Source organism: Phasianus colchicus, chromosome 29, assembly GCF_987193195.1.
Source record: "Phasianus colchicus chromosome 29, bPhaCol1.hap1.1, whole genome shotgun sequence".
Taxonomy (NCBI): Eukaryota; Metazoa; Chordata; class Aves; order Galliformes; family Phasianidae; genus Phasianus; species Phasianus colchicus.
In genome coordinates this window covers 2,748,495-2,760,003 of record NC_143464.1, presented here as the reverse complement: position 1 = coordinate 2,760,003, position 11,509 = coordinate 2,748,495, and the positions used below count along the sequence as shown (strand labels likewise).

Below are 11,509 nucleotides of genomic sequence, written 5' to 3'. Positions count from 1 at the left end.
CTTACACAAACCTCCTTCTTCCTCCATGGGCCCTGCCAGGTGCTCAGGCAGAGAGGATCCCACAGGCAACACGGCAACCTGGCACTTTCTGTCGGCCTCTCAGGGACACTGCAGATGTGATCCTGTGTGCACAGATCCCAGCCAGAAGTCAAGGGCTGACCACCAGCTGCTTCAGGCAGAAGGCAGCACACCATTCCTTTCTGGGACACGCTCCTGGGGCTGGCCTGTCAACTGCACACACAGAAGTGACCTCACAGCCACCTTCACAGCCTCGTGCCACCTGAAGGCCCATGAGGGCCTGAGGTAGAGCTGAGCTCATGGCAGCATTCCTACCCACCTCCTCCTTATGGCCTCAAGCTGATCAGTCACACGTCACCTCCTGTACAGACATCGCCTCACATTCATCACTGCATTACATGGATTTGCTCTAAGACTCCACCATTCCTGCTCTGCCCTGAAGGGCCAAGTACCCAAGTTTAGGGTTAGGGGAGGGGTTGATGTTCAAGAGGGCAGAGCACAGGAGCAGGGTCTGTGGGTGTTGGGTGTTCAGGATAGGGATTAAGGGTTAGACGTCACCTTTTGGGGCAGCAAGTAAGCAAAGGTTTAGTGAGAGGGCTTGGTGTTCTGCTAAGGTTTTCAGGACAGTGTTAGGGTACAGGTAAGCATTACGGATTAGCGTTCTGTTTTGGGCTGCAGTGAGGGTATTTAACATTTGTTAAATACAATACTATAATGCTAGCAATTAAAGCTTGGTTTTAGCATGAGTGGGAGAGTAAGTGTGGGAATCTGTGCAGTCCATTCCTTGGGAATGTTCTTGGCAGCAACTTTTAAAGAAGCCCTGAGCCTTCAGGCACTGCCATGAGGAGATCTCCATTAACGATGGACTTGCTGTGGTGGAATCAGTCTGTGTGACAGAAGTGCCCACTGTGTGTCCTTGCTTGTGTTTGCAGCCACACAGCAGCACTGTCACCAAGCCACAGGAGCTGCACGGCTAAGGGGCTATGGGGCTGAGTTTCAGCTCAACACACCGCCAACACATCACTGAATTCTGTCTCTCAGTGCAACCCTGAGCCTTTTCTTGAAAAGTTTCTGTCTCACCTCTGTTGGCTGTTCCATTCCTGAGATGGAAGTGGCACCTGACTCAGGAAGGAGAAGGACACAGAGCTCTGCAGGAGGACCTGCACCACCTGCCCAGCAGCTCTGTGCTACCCCACAGTTGCACTTCCTACCTACAAATTCATGCTCCAGAATGTCTCCTGAGAGTCCTGGGGAACCTTTCCTGGGCTCTCATGTGTGCTTCAGCTACTCTCGGTCATCGTGGAGGCAGTGCCCACCTCTGTGTGGCAAATGGAAAGAAGACTGAAGGGAGACTTCAGGGAAAAGTTTAAGCTTCTGAGATGAAAACCCATATCCAAGACATTTTCTTACACAAGGTCTCACAGGGACTGAGGAAGAGGGGATCTGACAACCAGTGTGCAAACCAGGTGCTGCTGCTGGCCTGTCAGAGGCACTGACAGATGTGAGCCTGAAAGCACAGACCCCAGCCAGGCGCCAAGGGATGGCCCGTCAGCTATTGCAGGCTGCAGTCACCGCACAGTTTGATTAACAGCTGTATGCTTCGTGCTGGATTATGGGGTGCTGAGAACAGCTGACCCTGGCAGCTTCATAAATGTCCCACAGGAAGTAAGACAGACAAAGTCATTGCATTCCAGATGTTTGGATAAGCTTCACAGAGATCCTGGTTTATAATGTACTCTGTGACTGGGCAATACTTCACAGGTACAGAGTACTACTTGATGTGGATAATGACATTTAAGTGAAAAACATTACAATAATTAAAACACAGAATAAAACATTCAATAAATTACACTTAGGAAACTAATACATAAAACATGTAAGACAGTTTGATTCCGTAAAAATCTGTATTACAACTCTTAGATAGAAAAAGGTGGGCAGTTCACTGCTTTCAAAACACTTTTGGTCATCAGTTTCGGCAGAGCATCTTTGAGCTCCTGGTTCCTCATGCTGTAGATGAGGGGGTTCACTGCTGGAGGCACCACCGAGTACAGAAATGACACCACCAGGTCCAGGGATGGGAAGGAGATGGAGGGGGGCTTCAAATAAGCAACCATGCCTGTGCTGAGAAACAGGGAGACCACGGCCAGGTGAGGGAGGCATGTGGAGAAGGCTTTGTGCCGTCCCTGCTCAGAGGGCATCCTCAGCACGGCCCTGAAGATCTGCATATATGACCCAGCAATGAATACAAAGCACCCAAACTCCAAAGGGACACAAAATACAATAAGCCCAACTTCCCTGAGGTAGGAGTGTGAGCAGGAGAGCTTAAGGATGTGGGGGATTTCACAAAAAAACTGGATGATGGCATTGCCTTGGCAGAGAGGCAGGGAAAATGTATTGGCAGTGTGCAGCAGGGAATAGAGAACCCCAGTGCCCCAGGCAGCTGCTGCCATGGTGGCACAAGCTCTGCTGTCCATCAAGGTCCCGTAGTGCAGGGGCTTGCAGATGGCAACGTAGCGGTCATAGGACATGATGGTGAGAATGCAATACTCTGCTGAGGTGAAGAAGAGAAAGAAAAAGACCTGTGCAGCACATCCTGCGTAGGAGATGTGCCTGGTGTCCCAGAGGGCATTGGCCATGGCTTTGGGGAGAGTGGTGGAGATGCAGCCCAGGTCGAGGAGGGCGAGGTTGAGGAGGAAGAAGTACATGGGGGTGTGCAGGCAGTGGTGGCAGGCTACGGCTGTGCTGATGAGGCCGTTGCCCAGGAGGGCAGCCAGGTAGATGCCCAGCAAGAGCCAGAAGTGCAGGAGCTGCAGCTGCCGCGTGTCTGCCAACGCCAGCAGGAGGAACTCGCTGATGGAGCTGCTGTTGGGCATCTGGTACTTCTGGGCACCAGGACCTGTTCAAGGAGGATAAAAGTCAAGGACAAGTCTTTCCATGTGGGCTGTGTTCATTCATCTCCATGATGTGATCTACATTTCATGAGGTCAAATTTGCCATGAGGGTCTCTGCACTTTTAATCTCAATGAAGCAGACTTGTCCCAATGGTTACATGGAACCATGGTGATGGTGTGGAGTCAAACTTTACTTTCAGAATGTATCAGATAAAATCACTTCTAATGCAGAAGTGCTGGTTGGCATCTGAATGTTAATGCCAAAAATATGTGGATAAAAAATAGAAGTTCTAGGGATCACTTTTTCCTACAAATTATCATCCTGCTCACCATGCCTAAGGAGTGTTTGCTGAAGTCTGAACAGCTGTAAGACCTGAGAGGCAAAGGGATTCACTGCTGCTTAGTGCAGGGCAAGGGGAGCTGACTGGGTTTCTTTCCAATTGCTCTGAGCTTGACTACTTAGCAGACGCAAGACGATTGCATTCCCATAAAGTTCTGAAGTCAGACCCAGCTCTGAAAACAGGAGTCCTCTGCCCATCACTGTGTATTCACCCTTTCTCAATGTACTTCAGCAGTGCCTCATCACCACACATCTTGCAAATGACCCCTAACACTGATTTCACCAACCCCACAGCATTTGCATATTGCATCTCTCTGCTTCTTCCCTGCACTTTGATCGCCTGACTAGGGGAAATATTTGCATCCTGAAGGTCAGCTCACGGCTCTGAAGGGCACCTCAGGGAGATGTGTCCTACTGATGGCATCTCATTAAGGGAAAGCCAGCTCCTTCCCAGCCTCACAGACTGCATTGCCCACAGCCCCAGGCAGTGGCTCTCAGCCCCTGTGCACTGCAGAGGGTGATGGACACGTGCCTGGGGAGATGCTGCTCTGCTCTGCTGGAGCTCTGCCTGCACAGGAGGTGGTTCACGCATCGGACCCCATGGCCATGTGGGCAGAAACGTTTCTAGGTGGGAGCTTGCTCAGAGGAAGGTCCCTGCACTGAAGGGGGTAATTCCCTGATCATATCTCTGTGGTCTGCAGATTTTCATCCTGAGGGCTGTTTTCCTGTCATTTCCCAGACTGAGCATACAGACACAAGCCCAAACTCGCTGCATTCCTATTTGCTGTCCAGAACCCACCCTGTTTGTTTATTTTTTAAGTGAAAAAGGGAACTTAAGAGAGCTCCCATGGCTTTATTGAAAGAATATATACGTTAAAGGAAAGCAGAGAGGTAAAATGCATTCAGGATTCTCTCTTGATGTGCCCTCAGAGCTGTGCACTGATGCTGCAGCAGGGAAGCCCTCTGCTGTAACAGCTCTTATTCCATGATAAAGAAACACAGAGTGTATGCAGCCTGATCTGCACTGGGATGTGCCAGATCTGGTGATCCCTGCTGGAAAATTGTTTGCATTACCTATAGTGAGAGACTTACCTTGTCAGTGGCTGAAAGCAATGCTCCTGCAGTGAGGTCGCAGCCCGCTCACACCCCTTATATCCTGTAATCCCTCTCTCCTTTCTCTTCCATCTTCATGTCACCTGCCGAATGTGCCCCTTGTGCTGAGGCAGAGTACACGGGAGCTGCTCTTAGTCAGAGCTGTGTCTCTGCAGCACTGCCCACTTGTAGGAGCTCCCTGTGTCCCAGGGGCCCAGCCCAGCTTAGCAGCAGAGGATTTCATTTCTATCCTCCCAATCATCTCCCTGGAGATGACCCTGGGTCTCCGTGGCCAAAAGCTCCTGAAAGACAACAGTGTCATGATTGTACTCTGAAATATGCTGAATTAACCACCAAATGCCCACTGGACAAGGACTAATTCCAGACATACTGTTGTTAGTCCTTCATTGAGTGTTGCTGTAACGAAAAGAACACACAGCATGGACAGGGATGGGTAGACTTGCCCTGGGCAGGGCAGTGATCCTGCTGAGGCGGTGCTGGCATCTCATCCCTAGATGGAATCCCTATGGCGGAAATAGGTTTGAGATTTCTCTGGTTCAGTTTAGATGTGCACAAGGAGTTGCCTGCATGTGAGCTCCTGCTCTGAGTCCTTGGTCTTCCAGTGGAGAGTCAGTTGCTCACACACAGACTCTGGGTGATGACCAAGGTGCCTGGGGTGCTCCTGGATGTGTGCTAGTGCTTGGGAAGTGCTTGGGAAATCCCTGAGATGGACACCTCCTTCCTGAGCATCAGATGAGGGCAAGAGAGGGGTTAGAGCTATTCTTGGCCATCCTAACTGACAGCAGACCACTGCGTTTAGGGCACTGGAGTATGTCTTTTTTACTCATCTCCAAGGAGCATGCAGAGTTATTCAGCTGACTAAATGGATGAGCTCTCAAAAGAAGAGGCACATCTTCCTCTGTTCTCCATCTGCTGCCTATTCTGGAGCTCAAGGCACTACAGAGCTGACACACATCTGTGTTCTTCACCTGAAGAAGCCTCAGTTTTCTATGTGCTCTCATGTGAATGACATCAGAAGCAGCCTAGTGTCATACCAGTTCCCTGGGCTGTCCAGCACACTCACATGCAGCTGCAAATGCAGCACAGGGCCTTCAGGAAAGCCATGCCCAGGAGTGTCCATGCTGCTTGGACAACTTGGCGCCCCACAGTGGGTCCCATGATTATGTGCCGCCTTCATAGATACCATGGATGCACTGAATCCAATAATGCCTCCTGAACAGGACGATTTCTTATATGGTTTTACACAAATGAGAACACCAATATGTGCTGGGCTAGAAAGCTTTGTACACTTGCAGGTCTGAGTTCTTGCTTGGATCACAGGGACGTGGTTTAATGGCTTCCACAACTGGACTGTAGCACAAGTCTTTATGATAGATGGATGAGGAGACAAGGAAGGGCAACTGCTCTCTGTGGGAGTGCACTGAGCTCTTCCTGGGGATGGCAGAGCAGCCAGGTCAGAGTGAATGGCAATGGCAAACCGAGGAGACCAGCAGTGTCTGTTCCTGGCTTCCTGATCAGGAAGAGCAAGTGGAAGGTGCCCTCTGCAGACAGATGGGAGCCTGATGTTGTCAGGCCCTTGTCCCCTTTGGGGGCCTTTTTCACTCCAGTATCTGCTGCAGGGACGGCACAGCAGGGCATACAAGATCCAGGATATCCTTGGACAGCGCAGCTGACAGTTTCTTCGCCAAACCTCAGAGGAACCAAAGAGGAGAGGTGCTCTGCTGCATCTCATACTCACCGGCAAGGAAGGGCTGGTGGAGAAGTTGAAGGTCAAAGTGAACCTGGTCTGCAGTGGCCATGGGATGGTGGAGCTGAGGAGTCTGAAGGGAGGGCAAAAGTCAACCTCACATCTTTGGGTTTCAGGAGAGCACACCTTGGCTTCTTCAAGTGTCTGTGGTGTACGGTACAGAAAGAAAGCAGATATAGGAATTGGAAACAAGAAGTGGTCAGCTGGGAGCAATGCAGAGTGTTTGTCCTAGTGCACCTGCTGAGATTAATTTAGAAAGTCTAAAGCTCACACAGAATTGAACCTGCCCAGACATATCAAAGACAGAAGGGCTTTCAGAAATTTATACACAGCAAAAGGAAAGCTAGGGTGAATGTGAGCTCACAGTGAAATGGGGCATGCTACCTGGCATGAAGGGCGTGAAGCGTCCTGTGCTGCATGTGACCTTCTAAAACAAGGTCTGAGAACGTGAGAAGATCTCAGTACCACAGTGTGACCCAGATAGTGGGAACACTGAGAGCTGCCATGGACAATTCTCGGCAGGGAAGTTCTGGGGAGCGCCAGGCTCTGTTCAAAACACAGATGGATTTTCTTTTATTTTTGAAGCTGTAAGTCTGAAAGATGTTCATGTCAATAAAACTGAAGCAATTGAACTGAATTGAATGGATTGAAGACCAAGACAGAAATCAGTGAAAATGAGTTAACACACCTCTCAAGTTCTGAAATACTCATGAGATCAGTTTTTTTTTTAAGTTGAAAATTCAAGTCTTTCAGGGGATTTTGTGTCCTTTCTATCTTATTCCAAAAAGAACAACATTTTGCAGAACTGTGTTAGCAGGAAACACAAGCCTTCAGGTACAGGGACACAGACTGTGTTTCATTGTTCATCATGAAGGAATTCTGTCTGTTGGAAAAAAGAGAAATCTTTCATTGCCCATGTGCAGCTGGTTCTCTGAGGAATTGGTGCCAGTGCCAATGCCCTGTGACCGATGCCCAGCATCCACCGCTGCTCTACCCTGCTGTGTATTTGATGTCCCTCATCCTCCAGGTGTCTCCAGCTCTCCAAAATCAATGACCATGGTTCAGGGCAAGTTTTCTGCAGGCCATCTGGACACATGCTCTTCCCACTGCTCTACAAATTTTTCCTTCCCTTGCTCTTTGTTCACTCAGATACCTCCCAGTTATCTGGCTGATCTGTGAACTTCAGGGAGATTATTGGAAATTGCTCCATCTCTGCAAAGTCTGATGGACTCTTTGATCAACTCCTTAACTGTCTATCTATGTCTTCCTATCTCTGCCTAACATATTTCTTGTACAGATATTCCCAGTAAAAGACAAACCTCATTAGGTGTGGTTTGGACAAGGCATGCAGTTGATTACATTGTTCTACTGTTCATTCAATTGCATGATGTTTACAGCTGATGGCAAAAAAAAAAAAAAAAAAAAAAATTGTCATTTCCCATGTGCAGCTGGTTCACTGAGGAAAGCCAGTGGGAGTTGGTGCAAATGAGGTTTAACACCGAGTGGAGGAATGCAGAGAAGTGTGATGTGAGAAAAACTGATGCAAGTCCCATAGGGCCAATGGGAGTAGAAATGGGGTGGAGTAGCTGGGGAGGACATTTGTCCACACAGTGATGGGGCAAAGCTCATTAGGGGACATCCTGGGTCAATATAATTTACAAAGTGCTGCTGCAACTTCTTGTTTAAACCCAACTATAAATAAATAAATAAATAGTCTTCATAAATGCCCATCATTGTCTTCCTCTTTAAGCACTTTCGAGATACCTCTCCAGTTTGCTGTACAAGTTCTGAACACCTGAAGAAAATGACAGGAAGGCACAAGGCACAGGAGGGATCTTCAGGTTGTAATGGGCCCCACGGGACTTTTGCTGCTGAGTCCATCCACCTCCAGTGCTGAGAGAAGATTGCAAGAAGTGCTCAAGAAGCCAAAATCAGAAGGAACAGTAAAGTTTCCTGGAGTATTAATGGGCCCCACTGAGGGCCATTATCAAGCAAGCTTCCCCAGGGACTTGTTAGAGCAGATAATTGGAAGCCATGATTGCAGGCAGACCAAGGCACTGGGATGGTGGCTGTGATGCTGAGCAAAGCCTCCTTTGTCTTCTGAAGCAGAAAGGCCAAGCCCTGATGCCCAGAGCCTTGGCAGGGAGATCGTGTCCCTCCTGCTGGCTCAGGGCCCTTCCTGGGGCAGTGGGATGGAGGTTTGTCTGATGTCAAATGAAAGACCAGGGCACAGCAGCTGCCAGACTCTGCATGGGGTGCAAGGATGCCGTGAGGCCCAAGTCCCATGTGGGCAGTGTGTCTCAGCAGAGGATGAGGCATGTGAGAAGGGCCCAGTCTGAACAAGCAGTCAGTCACAATGAAACCTTGAACTCCAGATCTCTCACCTCTTCTGCCCTCCTTTGGACAGTCTCCAATAGTTTTATGTCCTTTATTTTCTTTGTGTTCTGTGGTGCCCAGTAGTGCTCCCAGTGCTCCAGGTGAGGCTGCAGCAGTGCAGAGCAGAATGGGACAATCCTTCCTGCACACAGCTGGCGTTGCCATACTCAATGCACCCAGAGGACAGCTGGCCTTCCTTGATGCCTGGGCACACTGCTGACTCATGTTTGATTTGATGTTGACCAGGACACCCAGCCCCTTTTATTGGGACTGCTCTCCAGTATCCCATTCTCCAGTCAGTGACTATCTTCAGTGTTGCCCCTACCCAGGTGCAGAATCTGGCACTTGTTCTTGTTATAATTCATGTGCATTTTATGTTTACCCAGTTCTCTAACTTGTCCACATCTCCCTGAAAGTCTTCTCTACCCTCAGTAGAGGAAACAGCTGTACCCAGCTTTGTCTCATCAGCAAATGTACTCAAAGCATTTTCTAGTCCTGCATGCAAGTCATTGAGGAAACCTTATAGAGAAGTGGCCCTCAAGTGGAGCCCTGGGGAACCCTGATAGCGAACGTCCACCAGCCTGAGGGAACCTCATTTAATTTAACCCTTTAGAGCCAGACCCATCGGCCAACTGCTCATCCATCACATTATGTTTCTGTTTAGCCCTGTGCAGGAAAATTTGTCTGGAAGAATTAAGTAATAGTATCAAAAACTACGGTGAAATCTTCAATGGTAACATCAGCTGGCTTCCTTTGGTCAACTAGATGTGTGATCTTGTCATAAAAGGACATTAAGTTTAATAAGACCTTCCTCTAGTGAATTTGTGTTGGCTGTGACCAATGACAGAATTGTCCTTCAGGTGTTTCTCAGTAACTCCCAGCATCTTTTTTTCCATAATAATACCAGGAACAGAAGTGAGACTGACAGCTCTGTAATTGCCTGTGTCCTCTTTCTTGCTCTTGTTTAAAACTGGAACGTTTGCCAGTTTCCTGTCAGCTGGGAACTCCAGAATTTGCCACAGATGGAACAGAGAGGAAGATCTGGCTCTTGTGTTCTGAGCTCATCCATTTGGGCAGCAGAATGACACGACATGCTCCATGGGGACAGGTGCAAAAGGCACAGTGGGTGCCCCAAGCACAGGGCTGTGGTGGCATTTAGGATGGCCAGGAATACCTCCCTTCTGGCCCTCAGCTGATGCTCAGGAAGGAGCTGTCTGTCTCACAGATTTTCCACCACAGTTTACAAGCACGAGCACACAGCTAGGATCACCCCAGGCACCTTGGTCATCCCTGAGTGTGTGTGTGTGAGCAGTGCAGTCCCTGTTGAATACAGAGCAAGGATTCAGATGAGGGGCTCACACACAGACACCTCACTGTGCACACCTGAACTCAGCTAAGGGGATTCTAGGTCCCATGATCCTGTGAGGAACAGAATCCCATTTCAGCTCCAGGGTTTGCATCTGAAGATGAAATGCCTAAACTTAGTGTTAGGGTGAGATGGCCTGATAGAAACAGGACAAGGGGAAATAGCTTTAAATTTAAAAGGGGACTGAGGTTAGATGTTAAGAAGACAGTTTTTTACACACAGGCACTGGAAAATGTTGCCAAAAGAAGCTGTGGATGACCCATCTTTGGAGGCATTCAAGGTCAGAATGGATGAGATTCTGGGCAGCCTGAATGTGTGTGTTTGGCAACTCTGGCCAAGGCTAGGGACCAGAACTGGGTGATCTTCAAAGTCCCCTCCAGCCAAAACTTTTCTATGGTTCTGTAATGTTACGACTGCATTTACAAGTCATGAATGGAGCATTTCCAGATTTGCCATTTGTTTCTCTCATGATAAAATTTCTTCTTGTAGGAACAACTGTGCTTTCGGAATCCAGTGGATGTTTTGATTAATTGAGCTGACTTTGAAGTACATTCTGTAGCTATGACCCTACTGCGTTGCAGGAGCTCTCAGTTCAGGAGGGCCATGGATACCTCCAGGGAGAGAAGGAAATCACATTCTCTGCTGCTGAGCTGGGTTGGGCTCCTGGGACACAGGGAGCTTATAGTAGTGGGCAGCACAGCAGAGAGACAGCTGTGCCCAGGAGCAGCTCCTGTGCAGCACAGAGCTGGACTGGGGACATGATCTGCAGGTGACTGGGACAGAAGGAAAGAGCTTACAGGCTGTGAGGTACGTTTGCAGGCTGTGAGATCACTGAAGGAGCATTGCTCACAACCCTTGACAAGGTAATTTCTCATTGCAGGCAATGTTGTGGCTTTTTCTGCGGGGATCACTATGCTGGTGACATCCCATTGCAGATCAGGCTGCAAACTCTGTTTCTTTATCATGGAAAAAGACCTGCTCCAGCTGAGGGCTTCTGTGCTGCAGCATCAGAGCACAGCCCTGAGGGCTGCGTGTCCCAGGACGGCTGCAGGCTGTGCAGCCGGGGCTGCAGCCGGGTGCCCAGGGCTGTCCTGCAGAGCAGGTCCCTGCTGTGCCCCAGGGGCTGTGTGCCGGGCCAGGGACTCTGCCGCCTGCCAGGCTCAGCACTCAGCACTCAGCACTCAGCACTCAGCACTCAGCACTCAGCACTCAGCCTGCCCGGGGAGCTGCCCAGGGAGCTGTGGGGAGATGTGTGGGGGGAAGGAGCCCCCCGGCAGGGCAGGGCAGGGCAGGGGCCTTCTGCTGCCACAGCTGCTGCCTGGGCAGGGCGATCACAGCTACACTGCACTGTAGGCTGTTTCCAAAGGCACTTTGCAAGAGGAGTAAGAAGGCAGGGATTTTCCATTTTCTGTACATAGGAAAGGGGAAGTGTTTTAGACAGAAATCTGAAAGGAGCTGTGGAATATGAGCACTGAGAATCCTGAATTGTACATTTCTCATTCTGCTGTTATATGAATCATGTCCTCAAGTGCTTTCAGTTTCTCCTCTCCCAAAGGACAGCACCAGCTGAAATTTTCGTAATTCTCTGCAGACGGGAACAATGCACTTTGTCTGCAAACAGGCAGCTTTCTCTAAGAGAACTTTGAATGCAGAGAACT

At 49.4% G+C, this 11,509-nt stretch overlaps 1 protein-coding gene across 1 annotated transcript; it reads right to left on the bottom strand.

Moving 5' to 3' along the window:
* Positions 1-1,934: 1,934 nt before the first annotated feature.
* Positions 1,935-2,924, bottom strand: LOC149914612 (olfactory receptor 14C36-like). The gene has a single exon (XM_090126713.1). The coding sequence runs from the start codon at positions 2,889-2,891 to the stop codon at positions 1,935-1,937; it is 957 nt and encodes a 318-aa protein (XP_089982839.1). The 5' UTR covers positions 2,892-2,924.
* Positions 2,925-11,509: the final 8,585 nt, after the last annotated feature.

What these genes read in the sequence shown, in the direction of transcription:
- LOC149914612 (XM_090126713.1), bottom strand. Translation starts at nt 2,891, where the DNA reads ATGCCCAACAGCAGCTCCATCAGCGAGTTCCTCCTGCTGGCGTTGGCA.